The sequence below is a fragment of the Talpa occidentalis genome, unplaced genomic scaffold (genome assembly GCF_014898055.3).
Source record: "Talpa occidentalis isolate TD23 unplaced genomic scaffold, MPIMG_talOcc4v2.1, whole genome shotgun sequence".
Classification (NCBI taxonomy): Eukaryota; Metazoa; Chordata; class Mammalia; order Eulipotyphla; family Talpidae; genus Talpa; species Talpa occidentalis.
The window spans coordinates 89,027,494-89,050,628 of NW_026555331.1; the positions used below are offsets into that span (position 1 = coordinate 89,027,494).

The window sequence follows — 23,135 nt, forward strand, 5'->3', positions numbered from 1 at the left end:
TGTCAAGGAAGAGCTAGGGGATGAGAAGGGTGGGAGAGGGAGATGAAGGACAACCTCGCTGTTCTTAGAAGGCCTGATCTTAGCTGCTTGGAAAACAAATGCCAGTCATCAGAAGGGATGGGTGAGCTGAGGACCAGCCACACTTGGATTTGTCCACTTCAGATTTCAGTGGCCAGTCCCTTAACACCCTCTTGTCCCAGGGCCTGGATGAATCCCAGTTTGCATTTTCCAATGATCGGGCTGGAAGCAGCTTGGGAAATAAATTGTTCTGCTAAGTGCCGTGTAAAGTAATGACATTGAGAGAAAACTTGAAAGTCTAAAAGGATATTCTGGATGCTCGCCATGAGTAATTGCCATGTTGGGACTGGCAACTAAAAGAGCATTGCAGAGATATTTACTCAATTTTCATAAAAACTATTATGGCTTTATTTTCAAAGCAAGTAACTACAGAGCCATGTGGCTTGTCGGTAAATGTTCAAGTGATTAACTGAGAAATGTGGAGGTGGGTGGAAGGAGACTGCTAGGCATATGAGTTTGAGAAAAACAAAGTTTAAGATGGCTTTTTTTTTTTTTTATTCAGAAAGCTAAAAGTATTCTGTTCTCTAGAATGATGTTCCATACAACAGTACTAAGTCCTAGACCCCAGAAGAGAAAGGAAGGAACATTAGCACATCTGTTTCGATGGTTATTTTTAAACATGCTCAGAGACAGGTTTTCAAATTCAGATTTTCTTAGAGTTAAAATCTTGGCACAGATCAAGAACCAATTGTGAAGCCAAACTGCATTTTTTAGAAATTAGTCCTGTAGTAGGGGGTTGGGGGTGGGGATGTCCTCCAGCCTTTCTTGCCTACAGGCCTGCCCCACCCTCTCCTATCCCGAGGGAATTACATGGGCCTAGACTGGGGCTTGCAGGGCTGAAGTACAGGTTTCAGAGTGCAGCTGCCAGAGCGTGGAAGTCAAGGAGGGAGTGGGCTGGATTACCCTGGGTGAGGTCTGCCAGACTCAGAGCCCATGACCATTCACAACCCTCCCTGTGAAACTCACTGTAAAATGCCTAATCTAAGATGAAAACAGTGACTAAGAAAGTAATTTAAGTTAAGCTACAGACACTGGCATCCTCTACAAATCCTTCTGCATTGATAGTTATCAATGATGTTCTTCCAGATCCATTATGAAATTCTTGATAAGCCCATTCCTATCACCCTTAGCAGGGGGCTATTGGTGCCACCACCATGGCTGTCACCCCCACTATCACCACCAGCTCAACCACATGGCCTCTACCACCACCACCACCACCACCACCACCACCACCACTAACTGGCTCCAAAGCAGGTGCTCTTGTATACTTTGCTTTATCATGTAGCCAGAGTGAACACTTGGCTTTCTTTCCCAAAGCACTGGAATGGAGCATGTCACAGTAATATACTATATACTTTGCTACTGGCCATTTTCATTAAATACACTCAGATCTCTTTAAAACTACAAACAAAGAGGGATACACTTTCTCCCCAGCCAGTTCCCAATGTCCTTTTACAAAGGGCCCGATGTCGACTTCTCGATGAAGACTTCATCTCAAGACACAGGCCAGCGTGCCAGTTAGGGGAGAAAACGCTCTTGATACAAACAGAATTTTAAGGAAAAAGCCACTTGACTCCTGAGAGCTTTTTTTTCCTTTTCCATTAATGCCTGTTCTGGATCTGCAGGGAAATGTGTAAGTAAATGACATCCCAGAAGGATGAAGCAAACGTCACCATATCTAAAGAATGATAATTTAATACTGATATGGTTTTCCTAAAGACACAATTTCATTTAGTTCAAAAAAACTTTAAATTCTCAGTCCAAATTACTTTCTCTAAAAAGGTGACAATGTTTTCAAGATATGATTAGTAACATTTCATCCCTATTGTCAAGTTTGGCTAATTTCTCCCACGTGAAAAATATTCCCAGATGATTTAGAATCATTATAAAATTAACACATTAACGATATCATGCAAAATATATATGTTTAGTAACATTTCAGTGGAGCAATAAGTACCAATTGTTTGAAAATAAGAGATTAGGTTTTTTTTTATTAGAAATATTTAAAAAGATAACTCTCTACATTAAGTTATCATTATTAGATTAAATTTTTTGTAATATTAAATTTCAAAGCTAAAATTTCTATGAAGTAAAAATGCTACAAAACTCTATTTACTATTAAATCAAAATGATGATGGAATATTCCAATAAAAGTAGAATCAATATAACCATATCAGGCATTTGTAAAAAGCAATAGTTCTTGGCACATAAAACATTACCAAAGAGTAATTACAATATGTCAGAATGATCACTTGAATATTTTTCTTCAAGTTGTGGAGACTCTATTCACTTTTATAATAAAATCATTTTGGAAAAGAACTATAGGTATTTTCTAGAGAAACGCTCACTAGAAGTAAAATTTGAACTTCTGGGGCATGAGTTATATCCCTGTAATTCTGCAGCAAAAGACTCTTCCCTCCAAACAGGATGCACTGAGTGTTTAACACATTAATTATCATCCTTCATCAAGCATAAAACTAACAGTCAGGAAATACAGCTGCAATGGCACAATTACCAACACACTTGGAATATACCCTGCAGCAAAGAAAACAAATGGGTTGCTTTTCATTAACAGAGCCTGGCAAACCTCTTGAAAGACAATGTTTTCTTTCCAGCCAGAGTCCCAAAAGGCATTTAAGGGGCCATTTGCTTAGGTAAACCCAGGGAACAAATACATTGTGCAAACATTTGTTTAAATTTCAAAATATCCATTATCAATATACAGTGCCATTCAGAAAAAAAAATTATATATGAGTGTGTGTGCATATATATACACTTAAAGATGACTTTATCAAATTAATATTTTTTAGATACAAGGTGCAGCTTTAAAAATTATTAGCACAAGAGGGTTAGTAAGTCAAATTATATCTTCAGTACCTGATGATGATACAAAGGTACAATGGTTTTTGTTTTCACATTTCATGGCAGACAAAGCAATACAAAAGGTGCCTCTGTTTTATATGATAAGGAGCTGTGTAACCGTGACATTCAGATATGTAAATTTGGGCCCATATAAAGAAAATAAGTTAAGTTGTTAGCTTTAGATTCTGATATAACATGTCACCATTGAAAGCCTAGATGAACAGCATTCTGGAGAGGTAATAACAGAATAGTTTATTTGGTTGATTTCTGAACAGTTAACATTTTTAATATTACTGGAATCTTATTATGCCTTAACAGATATATTACTTCTGAGTTTATATTGTCATTAAATAATAAACTCTTAACTTTAACCATAATTTAAGGAAGGCTCCAGGGATGGAAAAGGCAATGGATAGTCATCTGTCAAAAATATTTGTATTTATGACCTGAACCAATTTTGTCAAACTTTAACTAAATTTTCTGCCCAGAAATCCTTTAACATATCAGCTTGATCTCCTTTGCAGAACAAATATCATGACAAAAGTTAAGAAGCCATTTTTCCTCATCCTAGGAGGCCAGGGAGACACACAAGAAATCCTCCATGCTTCAATTTCATGTTTTCATATTGTACTTACCATGCAATTATCTCAAACCTAAACTTATTTTAAAGTATATTAGGGGTAGGTATCATTCACCTTCCACTTGGCTCATGTGTATTATGTACAGTTGCCTTTCAAAAGGCAGACAACCTTTGAATTGTAGTTATTGTAAAATAAAGTCTGAAGCACATTCATGCCCTAACACCACAAACTCTCTGCTTTATCAAAGAATTATCCATAGGATTCTGCTCAGGCCTGTATAGGAAATGTGAATAGTACACGCTATGATCATTTTAATCAATCTGCTTGGTTAGGGAAATTGCTTCCTAAGGAGCTGAAAGCAGCATCAGTAAATCACAAGGAAGGACGCAGCGCTTGCCAACAACAGGGCATGCTGTGCTCAGGAAGGCTGTGTGCTGTGTGCAGACAAAGGGACATGCCTAAGAAATAAAAGATTCCTCTCCTTAAGTGCTTACAGTCCAGTTGACAGACCAAAAAAGTGTCACTCTGAATGTGATTACCATGTCAGCAAGTGCCAATGATGAAGCAAGTGACCTGCTGATGGGGATAATGAAGAACAAACTCCATGGCCAGATCAGGTACATCACAAGGTGAGTGAATGGTACTTGGGTTCCTTTTGGGACCTTCATTTAAAGGGCCAGGATTTTAGGTTTTTGTCTTGGTACTTTTGTAGATGCGGTAATACTATGAACATCTCAAAATCAAATAGATGTTTCAAGGCAAAAAATAGCTTTTCAATGTTTTTTTCAAGTAAAGTGATGAGACACTGACAAATTGCCTAAAAAACTAGAAGGAATTTTAAGGTGTGCCTTGTAACTAGTTCGTCCCAATCTGGCAACAAAACCCCCACGGTTCTCTCACAAATCTCAAATTTTTTGGAGAACATAAGTCACTTCTTATTTGATATGTATTTACCCTCAGCAGCCATTAGGGAGAAAACTAATTTCACATTCAGTTGCAATACTGAGAATCAGACATTGTGCATTTATTCCTTTTGAGTTGAGACATTGAGTTTAATGCTGCATTTTCGATTGGAAAAGATTATTGAGGTCTTGTGGAAAAATTCAATTCTATATTCGATGGTACTCTCAGAATAAAATGGTATTTGTCAGAAGTAATAATGGAGAAAGGAAAAATACCTTTGCAAGCAAGCATATTTAAATTTAATAATTAAAAAGGGGAGGAAGTGTTTTGACTTTTACGATCATCTCTTTAGCAACAGCAAACAAGTATTTTAAAGGAGCAGGAGCTCATTAGACTCAAGTTCACAACAATTTATCTCCCAGTAACACATATCTCAAGGTTCAACTGGTGTATTTGGGTTGTTGTAACTTATTCTTACATTGAATGCTGATGCATTAAAAAAGACTCTGCTAGAAGACATGGTTCTCTTTTGACATTTGGAATCTGTTGGAATAATGATGCTTACTGCAGTAGATATTTTGATAGAAACAAAATTTTACTTTTCATAAAAATTTTTCATGGAATCTCTAGCTTCCATACCTTTAAAGTAGTGAATTCATAGGGCTGATAACCTTTGAAGCTCTCATGGATGGCTGCCATAGTATGAGAAGTTTTCTCCCAAAAATGAAGCAGGGTGGTCTGAAAAGAAAGACAGTAAAACTATCAATAATTTGAATGCCTGGTTCTAGTTTAAGGGCTTCACAGAACTGTGCCCATTATTGGCTTTCAGGATTTTCCAAAGTTGATTCCATCCCATTTGGAAGGATTATTGTCCATGTTCCACTTAAACCCTATAGTTTAAACAAACTAGATGCCTTCCCATTTCCTCTAATACTGTTTCCCATGACTTATTCTGTGCCACTACATGGGACTTTGTCACCTTTATCTCTGTACTTGTGTCATCTGATCCAGACTTCAAAAGTCAGGCTTTCACCACTCACAACCCTATCTTTAATAATCTACTATTTTGGTGCTTCCTCAACTGATCCAGTTTCTCCCGCCACAAACCATTACGGACTTCTTAGAACATATTTCTCCCAGCACAGCCTGCTTTGTCCCAGAGATACAGAGAATACAGTCAGATTTTACTGTCTGATTTCTTTCTTAAACTTTAAGTTCCTTGAAGATAAGGAAATGGGCCTATTGATTTTTATACTACCTATAGCAAACTGAGTTTAGCATGTCACACTTAGTAGACTCCAAATAACAATGTTGATAAATACATATGCTATCCTGAAAAAATTCAGAGGCCATGGGAAGTCAAACACAGGTTCATTAAATGATGAACGGTAACTATGCCAGTAAATTCAACTGTGCTGAGTGAATTCAGAGGAAGCTTTCTAAAAGGATACAGCATTCAGTCTGGTCCATCAAACATAATGGAATTTGGAATAGCACAAGTTAGGGGTGAGGGGTGGGAGTGAGGGTGGAGGTGGACATGGTGGGGTGGGTAGGGAAAGGTTTCCAAACAGAGGATACCATCTAAGTAAATGCAGAGATGAGAAATCATAGTGCATATACAGGAAACAGCTAATATTCTGTTTGACTAAATTGTAGGACTCTAGAAAGGAAAAATGGGGGAAGTAAATTATGAGAAAAACATTCAGAATTTCATAATGCCCAAACCATACTTTAATGCAAGCATCTTTTTTTTTTTTTTTTTTTTTTGGTTATCTAAAGGTCATAAGATTCTTGGTTCATTGGAACAAATATCACTTTGTTACCTGGTATGTTGCTAGCATATGAGACAAGAGATTGCATCTGCTTGCTCCAAGAAGATCCACTTTTTGACACACATCCATCTTCAATTTGTCAAAGCTTTTTTTTGCAAGACGAACCTGTGTTTGTACCTATGAAAGTAAAAGGGAAACTCTGAATCACACAAACTCTTAACTAGTTAACGTTTTCCAGTGAGTAAATAAAACAACAGGCTTATCTCTTTCTTACTTGAAAATAACTTTGAAAATTCCAGGTACATGAGAAGGTCCTACAACATACCTTCTTTATTGCAAAAGGACCTAAAAGATAGTACTACATATCATGATTTTACACACACTTACCATCCTAATTATATTTTTCTCTGTTGGATTAAAATTTCTCTCAGACATTCATAAACTGACCATAGTGAACCTGGAAAAATGCAGGGTGGAGGAAGTAACTTTGCTCTATTGTTCTCCTCTAGTTCTTTGAAATTGACTTCCCATATACTCTTCACATGTCCCCTAATGTTAACATCTTAACGTTTGTTAAGTATATGCGTTAAAACTATGACAGTACACTAATGTAATCAATTATAAATGACAGACACCATTTGTATTTCATCTGCTTTTTCATTAATGTCCTTTTTTTTTTGTTCCAGGATCCACTCTAGTATAGCACAGAAGGAAATTGTGATACAGCCTAACAAACAATCCCCACAGATAAATTTGTTTTTAAAAGATGTATTTATTGGGCCTCCCTGGTGGCTGTAGCCTCTGCTTCGCAGGTTCAATCCCGGCCGGCAAGAATCCCACATGGCACAGCAGACTCTCCTGTCTCTCCCGCTGCTTCCCTCAGCAGCGTATTTCTTCAGTCTGCCTGTTCTGTTCCCCGCTCTGTCTCCGGTGAATCTTTTCACCCTCCCACCCTGGCCTGTACCCTGGTTCTTGTATAAAAATAAATAAATCTTTAAAAAAAAGATGTATTTATTTATATTTGCATAGAAGAATGGGGGTGTAGGGAGAGGTGCAGGGGGTGAGAGAATTCACCAGAGACAGACTGGGGAGCAGAACAGGTGGATTGACTGAAATACACTGCTGAGGAGAGCAGCAGGTGAGACAGAAGAGGTCTGCTGTGCCATGTGGGTAGGCTCCCTGGCCGGGGATTGAATTCAGGTCATCATGGTTATAGCATTGAGTATAGCATTGAGACTTAATCCTTAGGCCACTCTGGGGGCGAGGGCGGGGGAGGGGGGGTTCTTACAGATAAACTTTCAACTATGATGAGTGCATAGGCACACTAGCACCCTTCACCCACTTTCAAGCCATATACTAATTCAGGGATGGAGTGATGGTTAGGGAAAGGTCCAGAAATGTCTATTCCACACGTTATTTCATAATAAAACATAGAGTTTTAAAATTTAATACGGCAACAGCAAAAATGGTGAAGTCATAATTTCCCTTTCCTCTAATCTGAGGCACCACGACATATATTTTAGCAGGAAAAACTAGCCAAATATTAACTTATCTCAAGTAATTCACATGCTTGCAGTTACCAGGCTGGTGACTGCAAGCTGATTTATTAATGAGCTGACTTACTATAATAGCCATGTCATCACAAGAGACCAGGAAGGAAAGGAGGGCATCTACCATAGTATCATCATTACCTGGTGACCTGGTACAAAGCATGTGCTGAATCCAAATTTAGTGACAGAATGATGAAACTTGCCAGGTCATTTCAAAAGGTAAAATACCTAAGTACCATTTTAAAGTAGTTTTAGAAGTGATAAAACTTAGGAAAATAAGCATGGAGATTATTTGGTATAAAATATATTAATTTTTACCACCAATAATGCTAATTTACATTCACAGTTTACAAAATTATAGGGCATTACATAATGACAGTAACAACTGATACAACTTAGTTTACATAATTCACAATGCACACCATTTAATCACATGCTGGAATTGTTCTGTCAAAGCTCTGCTATTCTGCCTCCTAAGCAACTTAAACAAGTCACTGGAAAATCAAGAAGTTCAAAAGTACGACTACACCAGAAATACAAGTATCCCTATAGAATTTGATGCTATTGGAAATTAATGAGGCAGTACATTCTATACCTTATTGACAGAATATGAATAGGGCATTGTGTTGATAGCTATATAAAATCGTTTCTAAGAATTCCTCTGTATTCTTGGTCTGCAGAACTGGGAAAACCAAAGAACAGAAATCAACAAGCTCCACAAATACTGATCACATCATGAACTTGAATCCCAGAACTCTATGATTCCACACTGTAGAGTGGAGAGACTCTATGTAAAGCTTCTTGGAGCTCTGACTGAAAAGGGTTTAGGATGAGTTCAATATCAATGATTTTCTGCCTTCCTTTGAAAGGGATAGGGAGGGGTAAAAAAATCAAACCAGCATTCCAGAGGGAGAAGTGGGGGTGCAGAAGGAAAGATATTTAAGCAGTTGAAATCCTCACTACAGGTTCCCCATTGGGTCACCAGTTCCTCAGGCCAGGAAGACTCCTCTACTGGGATCCTTTCCAGGTATTAATAAGTTCTCACCCTTTTCCTCTGGTGGAAAGGAAATGAGTATGGGTGAGCTTTCACATTTGCGTTTATTCAACACATTTACTGGGCACACATTTTGCATAAACATCCATACAAGGCACTAGGGTATCTGTAAAGAAATAAGACATATGGCAGGTAATTGATAAATATCTATGAATGAGTGCACATAAGCATATGGATCAGCTAATCTCTTGGGGAAGACAGTCAAGTTACCACTATACTATAATACAATAGAAAAGCACAACAGTAGAACAACAGATAATGTGGAGGTGTTGGGGGGGTGGGGCAGGAATGTAAATTGATAGCATGAAAGCCCCAACTAGCGGCCTCTCAGCGTATTCAACCTTTGCCTTCTAACTTTGAATTCCCCTTCCACTCTGATGCTGAGCTTGGCCATATGACTTAGTTTGGCCAATGGGGTTTAAACAAAAGCGATGAAACTGAAAGCTTGAAAAAAAAGATGCTAGCATGCTTTCACTTTCTTGCTCCTCAGAGATGATCATGGGAATATATGCTGGTGCTGACCTGAGAACATGCCTGGGTTAGGGGGCTGGAGGGATGTGAGAGGCTTGTGCATGCAAGAGACCTGGACAGATCAGCCTTCAGTCAGCCGCTCCCCAGACATGTGGAGGAGTCATCCCTTCCCCACCCAGAGATGACCACAAATACCTGAGTGAGCCCAGCAGAGAAGAGAACTGCCCTAGTCACCCACAAACGAGTGAGCAACAAGAAATGCTTACTGTTTTAAGCCATCGGGTGTTATGGTTACTTAATTCACAGCATTATTATGGTCATGGAGCACCAGAATAAACAGTAAGCAGGTAGACAATGAGTGGTATCTGAAGTGGGTCTTCAAGCATGACTGGGAGTGCACAGTAAACACAAGTCATCCACAAGATTTTCTAATAAATTCCAAAGTAATTTTTTGTGGGGATAAAAAATTTGTTTTTCCTTTAACATAATTGCTCACAGATATCCTTTTATCTGAAGAGAAAACTGAATTCACTTGCTTACAACATAAAGCTCATGAATTAATCTACTTTGAAATGTGCCCTAATTTAATTTTGTTAAGTAATTTTAGAAACCTAGAAGACTTCCAACACTTGACCCAGTGAGTTCTGAAAGGCCATATGCTTTGTGTGTCAACAATGATTATTAAAATACTTAATGCACTGCTGACTTTCCAAATGGTGAGCCCTCTCCCTGCCAAATGAGAAGGATGTTACACTGTTGGGCATTTCGAGTATGGGAAACTTCATTTAATATTTTGTGCTCCATGATTGATCTCTAAAACACATCTCCAGTCTGCAGTCCAAATACAAAACACCAAGGGCACAGTCAAGCCGAGGCACCACCAAGAGTTTAATTTCATATGTTTTCAGATGCACTTAAGTGAAAAATGTCATGATTATTATTCCTTTCAATCCCAGATAAATTATATACAATTACATAAACATCTTGAGGAGGCCTATGGGTTTCAAGGTTCTTTAAAAAAATTTCAAATAAATTTACCCTTTGTTTATTTCTTGCTTTTATTTCTGTTACCCCACCTTCCACCTCTAATTCTCCAAGTTCTAGGAAATGATCAAGCATGTTCGATCCTGTTTAGTGCAGGTTCCGCTTTCCTCAAGCTGCAGAAATTCAGTTTACCAGAGAAAGTAGCAATGTCTTGACTGCTTCTCTGTACTTGTTACTTCTAACCTGAAATTCTACCTTTTAGCCTGAACTTGAACTGCATATGGTGAAGCCAAAGCTATTTATCCTCTTAATTCAATCTGATTTCCCCATCAGGTGGGAAAGATCTTCATATTACTCCACAACCAAGTAATTTGAGTGTAGTTTATATTTTTTTCTACATACTCTCTTTTATAGACTAAATAAAGCAAAACAGTTCATATTTTCTTTCAAAAAATGGTTCTGCCTCCCTCCAGCCAGCTATTCATTTACCAAATACTTATGAGTTTCTTTGATATACTGGAAGCAGTGAGCGAAATGGAGTGGGTCTCTGCCCCACTGTCATGGAGGTGACAGTCCAATGGGCATTTTCACATCAGTGAGGCCCATAACTACAAACTGAGTGAGGTGCTCAGAAATAGGACTTGGTGCCGGATTAGATGTCAGCGTGCAGAGATGACTTCCACGTATCTGACCATTCCAAATCCAGTATCACATCTGATTTGCCTTTTCTGCTAGGTGACTAGACTCTACCAACTTCTTGTGGAGACCTCAGACCACATCAGAATTTTTGGTTTCTTATCAGTCTCAATAGCTGATCTGTTGACCCCTATTTTACTCCAAGCCAGCATTCTGCATTCAGGGAAAATACTAAGATCAGAGAATATACAAATACTCTCTTTCCTTTTAGTAAGGTGTCACAGAGAAATTCTAGTCTCTCGGCCATCACTTAGAAACAGAAAGTCAAATATTTAGCTTCATTAAAAGAGGACCTTTTTGTCTGTGAATAGTGACTCAAAACCTTTCACGGGTCAGATAATCGAGTACCTTGCTGAGTCACTTTATTGTGCATGACTTATCATATACTTATTCAGTGATGGCAGGAGCAATGTTGACCTCGTATAAAGCACACAAGTAAATGTAAGTGAATGTGTGTGGACCACCAAGTGTAGTATTTAGGGACTATGTTTTGGTCCACCCTCTACAAGACCCTTAACCCATTTTGAAAACATTCCTTCTCTTTATTCTAACCATGTGATTATAATTGGGGCTGGATTGCTCTTTTACAGGCTACCCTCTCCATTCCCACTGACAGGCAGAGGGATGGGCATCTTAAACCAAGGTGAGGCAATCATCTTGTACCATGGCTGGCTAACTCAGGGAAAGGTACCTGGAGTGGAACTGGATGAATGGGAGCCCTTTCTGAGGCTTTTTGAACTTTGAACCAGAGAGAATAAGTCTCAATCTTTCTCTAGAAGTTAAAGCAATACGGGCAGGAAATCCTGGCATTTGAGTTTTCTGTGAAGAAAACTGGGCTGTATGAATAAAGGCGACACACAGAGAAATGCATAGGACAGAGACGAAGTTCTGGTAGTATCTTGGATCCATTTGCCCATTCTATGGTTACATGGGATTTCCAATTAACCCCCCTTGACCTCAATGAATTCAAGATGAGTTTTTGTTACATGGACCCTAGCAAGCACTACTACAGGCTGCTCACTGCTTCCTTTTTGGAAATTCTTATGATAGGCTCTGAGAAGTTTTATGGTAAAAATCCCTTTCTAACTTTATTTAAGTGTTTCTAAATTTTATTTGAACAGAGAACCCTTCCCAAATATCATATGACCTATCATATGCTATCAAATTTGGAAGGGAGAGAAATCTCTATTTTACAGAAGAGGAAAGCAAGACCAAGATATTTATCTATCATGAAAAAAATGAGCAATGATGTAAAGAAATAAAAAATAATAAAAAAGAGGGCCTCCCCGGGCCTCCCCGGTGGCACAGCGGTTGAGCGCTGGGTTGCGAAGCTGCCCGTGGCCTCTGCGGCGCCGGTTCGATCCCCTGCTGCTCCCCGGCCACCTGAGGAGGGTCCCACATGGCGCGCAGACCTCTCCTGCCGCCCGCTGCTCCCCTCAGCAGTGTACTTCGATCCTTCTGCCTGCTCTGCTCCCCGCTCTGGCTCTGGTGAATTCTCTCACCCTTCCGTGCTTCTGACTGTACCCAGTGCATGTGTAAACAGAACAAACAAACAAAACAAATAAATAAAGAAATAAACATGCCTCTATAAAAAAAAAAAAAAAAAAAAAAAGAGGGCCTCCCCGGTGGCGCAGCGGTTGAGCGCTGGGTTGCAAAGCTGCCCGCAGCCTCTGCAGCACCAGTTCAATCCCCGGCTGCTCCCTGGCCACCAAAGGAGGGTCCCACATGGCGCGCAGACCTCTCCTGCCGCCCACTGCTCCTCTCAGCAGTGTACTTCGGTCCTTCTGCCTGCTCTGCTCCCGGCTCTGGTGAATTCTCTCACCTTCCCGCACTTCTGACTGTACCCAGTGCTTGTATGTATAAACAAACAAACAAATAAATAAATAATAAATCTTTAAAAAAAAATAATAAAAAAGAAAAGGCAATTATATTTAAACTAGGTATATTTGCATCTATAATCCATGCTCTTTACAGCAAACTATGGATATAGGGTCATTGATCTACCTTTGACTATATAACTCACAGTGTTCCAAGACTGAGACATGCACAAAAAATTACAGATACCATCTTGGGAACTGCTGGTCAACATTGTTAGCCTTGTCAATTTAGGTGTAGATATAGGAAGACTCACAGCCTGAACAGGGCTGCTATTATCAGAAATCTTGCCCTGGCTCTTTAGTGCAGGCTCCTTGACACACTGGAAATAAATCAGCCCATCGAATTCCCTTTGGGGCCCTGTGGTCAATGGAGTCTCCATTTTCTAGGAGAAACATATGCAGTGAAGGCATCTATTTCATTGTGTGCCCAAAAGCTGAGACCATCACGGTTCCAACTACCTCCACTATCACCATTATTAAACAGTGCGATATAAGCGGTATGATTTTAGGTGTACCATTCTATGAGGTGTTCAACAAATGTATACAATCATGGGGCTACCAGCAGAATCATTATATAGAACATTTCTACCACCTACAAAAGTTCCCCTTGTGGTCAATTCCTTCCCTCAAATTCCAGCCCCTGGGAACTACTAATCTGAATTTTGTCACTATAGATTAAATTCTTCTTTTCTAGAATTTCATAGCAATGGAATAATACAGGATATAGCTAGTCTTTTTGTGGTTGGGTTTTTAACTTAGCATATGGGCCTGAGATCAATGTTACTGTATATATTAGCAGCGTGTTCTTTCTTATTTCTGAGTAATATTTAATTGTATGGAAACAGTGCATTTTGTATCTTCATTTGGGTTGTTTCCAATTTTGGGCTATTTTGAATAAAGCTTCTATAAACATTTGAGCACTATCTTTGTATGGACATGTTTTTCATTTCTCTTGGGTAAATATCTAGGAGCAGAACTGTTGGATCTTTCAGCAACTGTGTGTTTAATTTCTTCATAAGAAATTGCCAAACCATTTCCCAAAGTAACTATATAATTTTGCATTCCCACCAGCAGTGAATCTAAGTTCCATTTGCTCCATGTCCTCATTAGTAGTACTTGGTATTTTTAGTCTTTTAAGTTCTAGTCATTCTAGTGAATGTGTAGTCATGGTTATCATGTTTTACTTTGCAATTCTCTGAAGACTAAAGATGCTGAATTTCTTTCATGCTTTATTTGCCATTTAAATTTCTTTAGTATTTTATGCTTATTCAAATCATTTGCCTATTTTTAAAAATTAGGTTTTTTTTTTTCATTACTAAGTTGAGTTCTTTATGTACTCTGAATAAAAATCCATCATGAGATCTAAGTATGAAAAGATTTTCAGTCTGAATCTTCTCTTTTATGTTCTTAATAGTACCCTTTGAAGAGAAAAAGTTATTAATTTTGATGAAATATCACTTAGCAAGTTTTTCTTTTATGACTTGTTATCTGTGCCTTACCAAACCTTCCTGTAGCCCAAGTCACAAAGATTTTTGCTTGTTCTTTTTCTTTAGAAGTGATATATTTTTAGCTTTTATGACTATCCATTTAGATCTAAGATATAGTACAAGTTAATGTTCGTATAGGTGTGAGGAAGGGGTACAGATTCACCTAGTTTCCCCACATTGTAGTGCCATTTGTTTCAGCTGGCATCCCTGGCCCACGAATGAAAACTGTTCATTCAGGAAAAGGGTTTGGAATCCACCTGGAGAGGCAGGACCTGGCAGTCAGGTAGCTGACATAATCTCAACTCATTTTTTAAGAACATGACACAGATCCTTCATTCAGATGCTCATTTTCAGATACTGGAGAAAATGACACCAAATTCTTCCCAACTCTACTCCTCAGCAGTTCAGGTTTATAACATATTGTTATAGCATGTTGAATTTTGTTTGAAAACTAACACATTTTGTTTGAAAACAAAATTCAAGGAGGGATCACAAGTGCAAAAGTCACCCTGGATCATGGAGAACACCAATGTTTCAAGTTAATTTTCTAGGAATATATGAAAGATTGTACCAGATGAAACCTTCTAAGGTCAGGAATGGACCACAGTGCAGGTTTTCTAGGATCCAGCAGACCGGGTAAAGGAGGAGTCAGAGTCCTCAGTGGTTTTTTGCAGGTCTTTTATTGGGATTACCAGGTACACAGCAGGCAGGGGTGCTGGGGGGCCGGGAGGCTGGCAGGCCTCCCACCTCCCAGCAAGTCTTCACTCTATCTGGGCTCTCCGGCGTTCTCCGCGTCTCTCTTGGCTTCTGTTCGTTCTCGGCTTCTTGGCTTCTGCTGGCGTCCCCGTGACGCCGCCCTTAAAAAGCACAGTCTCAGCCCAGGTGAATCCCATCTACCTATGCCCACACCCTATTCCAGGTGCCCGCCATCAGGCATGCATTCAGGACCACAAGGATCCATCATCTAACCTGATGGCGGGAGAGTAGAAAAGCCTGACATTTTTCCTTACCCTACAAACCTTAATCAAATAATTAGCTCAATGATGATTGAGGAGACGTAGTGGCCCATGCAGCAGTAGTAGCCCAGTCTGAGTTTTCAGGAAAGAGAATTCTCCTTTGTTTTTTCTTCTAATCATTTGTTACAAGTTGGGGGACAAGTGGAAAAAGGTGAAAATCTTCAGAGTTCAGTGTTTTACAGATGTGTCATACTGTAGTCCTTCAACATAAGCAAAAGCATCCTCATTTTAACAGAAGAGAAGAAAGCTGAGGTACAAAACAATTTGCTTAAAACCAAACAGCCAGGAAGTAGAGGAGCCAGGACCGGCCCAAGTGGATGCTGTTTCCTCTTGCATGAAACACAGTCCTCACTCCCCTTCCCTGCTTTTCTTCCCTTTTTCCATCCTTCTCCACTCCCCAGCACCCCCAGGAGCCACATGCTCCAGACATACTGTGCTGCCATTCTTCACCCCCATACCTGGAAAATCCTCGCCCTTTGTCCACGTGGTAACTCTGACTCACCTTTTAAGTTTCTGCTCAACGATTTTCTCCTCTGAGAACATTTTCCTGTAAAGCTCCTCAACAGAATTAGCAGTGTCTTCCTCTCTGCAGTTTTGCAAACAACCTTTGTGACACACGACTGTGGTGAGTACTCCCCGCTCCCATACACACCCAGCTGCCCTCTGGACTATAAGCATCATAAGGGTGGGAGCTACAGTACTCAGACAGGAGGTATAAGAAACATTGAGTGGATAAAGAAAGAATGCCCAAGTGAGTAAAGAAACCAGGCATTGCTTTCTCACTACATAATACTGCTTTTTATGCAAGTGCACAGCATGGTCTCTGTTTGCTAAAATACTCTTAGATTTTCTCAGACATCACCCTTCTCCCCCTCCACTACCACCACCATTTGCTGATTAGGTGTTATGCATACATGACAAACTCTCATATGATTCTCACAACACTCCTACACAATAATTTTGTTTCTACTTCACAGCGAAAGAAACTGGGTTTCAGAACCATTGGGTAACTTGCCCAAGCTTATTCTAGAAGCAGAGGAAGGGCAGGATGTGAAAGTCCACGCTCATTTCACTGAATCACTTTGCTTTTCCTGTTGTAGCAAATCTCAAATAATTGAGACTAAATGTGTATGACACAAAATGGAACATCTACATATCATCTACTAATTTTTACTTGTCATTTTCTCAACTCATTACATACAAATATTCTAATATGTAAGAAGTTGGTGATTCTGGTTTCTTATTTTAAAATACCAACCATTACTCACCGTGTAATACATCTATTGATGTAGGATCAAAGAGAAAAAGGTCTTCCATTTTCAAGCCCTTGGCAAGTTGAAATAAATTCAGTTAAAATAATTCACAACCATAGTTTATAACACACGGATACACTTCTGATTAATTTAGCTAGCAATCACTCTGTCCCAACATTCTTAATGTTTGCTCAGCTGGTGAACTTTTTTTTTTTTCCTGTTTTCTGTTTTTAACTTAAGAAAGCAATTCTGTTATCAGAAAATTTAACCGACTGGGTTCACTTCCTCTTTCAGGTCATTAGTGGAAGTATTAACTAGGTCACAAGACTGAGCTCAGGGCAGCTTTATCAATTTCTTTCCAATTTTAGGAGATAGTAAAAGATTACAATGCTGTCTTTTTATCCCACTGATATTCTTTTTACTTTTCTTGTGGTTTTAAAAATTCCATTATTCCTCTTAGTTTTATTTCTTTTTTTGGATCATTTATTCATGTCCAGGTGTCATGTGAAAGGCGGGAGAATTTGCTTGTCTCTCTTGACTGCCCAAGCTAAACTTGCTTGTATTTTATACTACAGTATATTTTTATTATTTTATTGATGGCCATTCACTATAAATAACCAACTCACAAATTACATTAACTGATAAACTACCAGGTGAACTGATAGCTTAAAATGATCTTGTTTGAGGAATTGCATTTATTCACCCTGTAATGGATTCCAAGTAGAGTGAATGGGAAAAAGATCAGGACTTTCTCTCTAAGGATCCATTTTGTTGCCCTTGAGTTTAAAAGAGTGGTAGATATAAGTGTTCAGGAGCATCTGAAAAGACAGGATGCATGAACAACACTTTCACAGAACATCAAGGGTAAATCCAGACTGGAACTTGCACAGACACCCTTCACGGTCTTGCCAGGCTTACTTCCTTACTTTTATCTTCAGTCTCTCTTTCGCTTTCTCTTCACCAAGTCTTCCCACTCATCCTTTTGTCCCAGTGCAACGTCCCAATTCCAATGTCCCAATTTCATCGATTTCCTTTTCATAGGCTGTTCCCACTGAATTCACATTTTTTCCTAAAGTTGCATTTTTTTTCCTCCTTTCTTGGCTCTTCAAAATTCAGCTTGTGCCACCTCTTCTAAGAAGCACACCTCAACCCCCAATTCCAATTTTAGAAGCTTCACTTTTGGGTTCCATAGTAGCTTGTCATTTGCCTTTATTATTGCACGTGGCACTCATCATATTGCAAGGTCACTGTTACTACAATCCACTGCTTTCTTCTATATTCTCCAGGGAGCTAGTGGCAGGGACCGTATCTTGATTTTGTTATCTGACAGCAGGAGCTAAAAATGCCAGTCAAATACTTTTTCACATGGTTTATAGTAATATGTATCACCTGGGCTTTGGGTCTGTGGGCCCTAATTCTACAGTCTCATGACTGACATTCTATCACCTGGCATGTTTAATACAGGTATAATTAACATATAGCATTATAATAGTTTCAGATACATCACATAATTACTTAATATATACAAATATCTTGTGAAATGCTTTGTATATTTGAGATATATATAAATATATTGTGAAATGTTTACCACAAATCGTCTAATTAACATCTGTCACCAGACATGTTATAATATTTTTTTAAGACACTGCCATAGTAACTGTATGCTAAGAAGGAAGCTGGCTCAACTTCTTCAATTTCCCATTACTCGAATTTTTCAAAACATTTTCTGCGTTGAGAGTTTGGGAGTATTCCTTTGCTGTTGCTGCTAGAAACCACCTCATTCCAATTTGTTCTGGATCAGCTATTCTGGAAAACTTGATTTTGTGTCTTTTATACATACCCAATCCAATTATGTGTTGTGTCAGTGATGATGCCTCTTGTTGTCATAAACCTGAAAACATTTCAGATTTTCAATATGATAAGCCAGGGTTCTTGTAATTGAGTTTGCTGGCTGTCTATCAGAATCCAATCCAAACCTTAAAATATCAGAAAAATTCACCCACTTATATTTTCCAGTCTCCCCTAAAAATAGGTAGGCCAAGGACAGAAATGCAAGTTCAATTTCCTGAAATGCAAGTGCAAGTAATATGCACTGTTTCCAGGCTTGAGCTGTGGAGCCTTTCCATTCACTGCCCTATACACACTCTGTTTCCTTTTGGGATGACAGAGATGTCCACCACCAAGGAGGACTGTTTGAAGGACTCTTGTTGGCAGCCTGGGTCTCTAAATGACTTCTTGAACCAAAGCCATTCCACCAACCTGGACACTTGCCCAGGACCATCTGATGAGCAAAAACAAAACAAATAGAATAAAACCTCCATTAATTTAAATCATGTAATTAAGGAGTTATAGGTTATCTCTTTGGGCTATCAGAGCCCTTTCTAGGCTATCTTGCCTAATACAGGGATTTGTAAGAAGAGGCTCATTAAAAGATGCTTGTAAATATAATGCTGGAAGTAGGTTCACAATTAACAGTTCCATACACAACTGTCCGCTAGCCAAAGATTTTTTATTTCCATTAATTTTTGATCACCAACAAGAGTGCCATCAATAATATCAGGGAACTTGAAAGTGTATAATTCTCAAGATTCATTTACTGCTACTGAATTTTAAAAGAAAGGTACAGCAACTATGGAGGGGGTACTAAATGTGGTGATATGAATATGAAAAAGGTAAAACTGTTAGAAATTTCTCTACTGTTCTCTTTTATAATAAATGTTAGAACTGAGAAGTCCTAGATGACTCTCTGGTTCCTTTAGTATATTTTACACCCCAATGAATGAGTCCTCAAACTCATTATTTCAAGTTGGGTTATTCATTATTTCACTATTCTATTGAAAGATAGCTTATAGTACAAAATATGAAGTTTACAGCTCCATAAACCTTAAAATATGTATACACCTACACAACTACTGCCCAGTCAGTACATAGAACATTTTCAGTGCTCTAGTAGACTACTTTACTTTCCATTCCAGTCAATATTTCCTCAAAAAGAGAACCAATATTCTGAACTGTTTGATTTCTAGTGTCATGGATTAGTTTTTTCTGATTTTGAACTTCATATAAATTAAATAAAATACCATATACTGTGATGTCTTATTTCTTTCATTAAACATCTTGCTGATGAGACTCATCCAGGCCCACAATGAAATAACAATAGGTTCTTTTTCACTGCTCTATAATATTCTTTTGAATAAATGATATAATAATTTATCCATTGTATTTTGAAACTTACTGCTTTTCTTTGGGTTTTAAATCTATGATTGAACTCTTACTAATTTTTATTTAGAAAATGAAGTTTGGGTCTGATTCATTACTTTCAGTGACTAGCCAAATGAGCCAGAACTATTTATTTAAAAGAATTGCAAAGATGAATTGCAAAGATACCTTTAATATAAATCAGGTGACCTTAATATATATGTGAGCTCATTTTTGGACTATCCTGTCTGTTCCATTGGTCTACTGTATTATTCTTTTGTTAACACCACAGTGTCTTAATTACCATAGCTTTATAAGAAGTCTTAGTAATATAAATGTAAGTCCTTAAATTTTGTTTTGTTTTTTAAGATCATCTTGGCTGTTTTATGTTTTTTGCATTTATATAAATTTATTTCAATCCTATTGGGATTGGAATTGGTGTTACATTTAGCCTATAGATCAATCTGGAGAATACTTACATCTAAAAATTAAATTTTGTTATCCATAAACATGATATATCATTGCCTTTATTTAAGTCTGATTTAATTTTTCTAAGCAATGTTTTGTAGTTTTATAAAAGTCTTCACTAAGATATATTCTTAGGTATTTTTCATTCTTAGTTTTTAAATGTGGCTAAGAAAATAAGTCAATGCTTGCTTACGAAGCAAGCACCTTGCTTACGAAGTAAAATGAACACAATCCAAATGCAAAATAAATATATAAATGTTGTTAAAACTACCTAGAAAATTATACAAATGTTAGTCTTCTTACTTTCTCAGAGATGAACATATTTGAGCACTTATTACTGGAGAGATGTTCTTTTAATCTTTCCCTCCATTATCTAATTAATGTGGCCAGTTGCTATTTGCTTATGGTAGAAAAACTTAGTACTCCAACAAACTCCTTTCATTTCTTTCACGGTGTCATTCCCTCCCTCATACATCCTACCACTCCAGCCACTTGCTTGCCCTCTCCTTTTGCTTTTCAATGGGCTACTAATTATGGTCTTCATCATAAATCCTAGTGTCTCAGAGAAGATTCTCTTGACCAACCAGACAAAAATTAGGCATTCCTGCCATATGCTCCAACAAGACCCTTTCAGTCCTCTACCTTAGCACTAAAATCTGCATTTTAATTGCTTGATTAACATAGCTACCTTACTACATAGTGAATTCTATGAAGACAAGGGCAGTGACAGCCTTACTCACAATTTTATTTCCAGAAATTGGCATAGTGCTGGGCATATATTAATTCCTCAGTAAATACTTAAAGGAATGACTATGAAAGAATGGGACTTTTCTCTTTTTCTCCTTGAAGACTCTAATCAGAGACAAACTATTGGGCTGCCCCAAAATGGAAACAATTAAAAAGATGCCTGTTATCTCTGAGACCCTGGTATTTATGTTATGGGTGCTAGAGTTTTTCTTAAGTTTTATTGTTGATACAAAATAAAAGTGTAAATATGAATTAAAAAATTACCCATAAATAAGATCGTTCTCCCAGAATAGCCAGCATATCTAGCATTCAAGATTTATTCTATTTTTGAAAGTGTTTTGTTTTTGTTAACCCTTTCTACTCATTCACTTCTGTGTTACATCGTTCTTCCTGAAAGGAAACCCACTGTTACCCCGAGGTTGGCAACATAAATGACAACCTCCACAAGGGGAGATTCTAGTTCTGATAGTCTATCCCTCCATTATTAGTGTCTACAAGGCCTAATTCCCCAATAATAGCACTGGCATGCACTTGCAATGAAATTTCCCTAATTTCCCACTGCACAGTGAAGATCAGTATAGAAATTGTAACCACACTTCTATAGACTTGAGAACAACAAAGGGAAAAAGTGATAAGAGCAGGAAGCTACAACGAAAAAGGCTGATTTAAAAGATTTAGTATGGGGTCACTACATGCAAAAGAATGAAGCTTGACCACTACCTCACACCATACACAAAAATCAACTCAAAATGGATTAAAGAACTAGACATAAGACCTGAAACCATAAAATACATAGAAGGAAATATAGGCGAAACACTACGGGATTTGCACATCAAAGACATCTTTACAGACACATCACCCAAAGCAGTGATAGTGAAGACAAAGATAAACAGCTGGGACTACATCAAATTAAAGAGCTTCTGCACAGCAAAAGAGACAATAACAAAAACAAAGAGAAACCCCACCAACTGGGAGAACATTTTTGCACCCAACACTAATGATAAAGGACTGATCACAAAAATCTGCAAAGAGCTGATGAGACTCAGCAACAACAAAGAAAATAATCCAGTCAAAAAATGGGCAGAAGACCTAAAAAGAAACTTCTCTGAAGAGGAAATGCAAATGGCCAACAGACATATGAAAAAATGTTCAACATCACTTGTAATCAGGGAAATGCAAATCAAAACTACCATGAGATACCATCTCACACCAGTGAGAATGGCACATATTAAAAAACTAGCAACAACAAATGTTGGCGAGGATGTGGAGAAAAAGGAACTCTTCTGCACTGTTGGTGGGAGTGCAAACTGGTCCAACCACTATGGAGATCTGTGTGGAGATTTCTGGACCTACTAAACATAGAGCTTCCATATGATCCAGCAATTCCACTCCTAGGTATTTACCCAAAGGACACAGAAACATCAATTCCAAAGAGCACCTGCACCCCTATGTTTATAGCAGCACTGTTTACAATAGCTAAGCTTTGGAAACAACACAAATGCCCAAAAATAGATGACTGGATCAAGAAGATGTGGTACATATATACCATGGAATATTACTCAGCATTCAAAAAAGATAAACACATGCAATTTGCAGCAACATGGATGGCGCTGGAAGGGATCATGCTCAGCGAAATAAGCCAAAAAGAAAAAGAAAAATACCGGATGGTCTCACTCATAGCAGGAATCTAGAAAACTTAAATAAGGGACCAGGAAAATGAATATAAGAAAGTGAAAATCAAAATCAACAAAAAACTATGAACCAGAGACACTTTTTGGGGGGTGGGGGGCGGGAGGGGAAGGATTGGGGTCAGAATGGGGCGTTTGCAATTGTATGGGGGAATATAAAAATAAAATTTAATATTAAAAAAAATAAAAAAAAAATAGAATAAAAAAAAATAAAAGATTTAGTATGCAGAAATAAACTACAAAAAGAAGGCAAGGAACCCTCCACCTCATGGAGACTGAAACCCACACTACTGGAAGACCACTGGACTAACAACGAGATCAAAGAAGAAACTAAAAAATACTTTGAGTTGAACAACAAGGAAGACAACAATTTCCTAAATGTATGGAATGCAGCAAAAACAGTAATAAGAGGAAAATATACAGCAATATAGGCTCATATCAAGAAACTAG

The 23,135-nt window shown here is 38.1% G+C and overlaps 1 protein-coding gene across 4 annotated transcripts in view; it reads right to left on the reverse strand.

Annotated features, from left to right (window-relative positions):
- The window catches only part of ICA1 (islet cell autoantigen 1), a 150,183-nt gene that overhangs the window by 44,589 nt on the left and 82,459 nt on the right, over nt 1-23,135 (reverse strand). For all 4 annotated transcript variants that reach the window (XM_054692388.1, XM_037508234.2, XM_054692389.1 and 1 more), the window contains exons 7-8: nt 6,248-6,373; nt 5,064-5,162 (exon numbers count right to left, since the gene is read on the reverse strand). In XM_054692388.1, the coding sequence (XP_054548363.1) occupies nt 5,064-5,162; nt 6,248-6,373 (225 nt within the window). The remainder of the gene's footprint in view (nt 1-5,063; nt 5,163-6,247; nt 6,374-23,135) is intronic.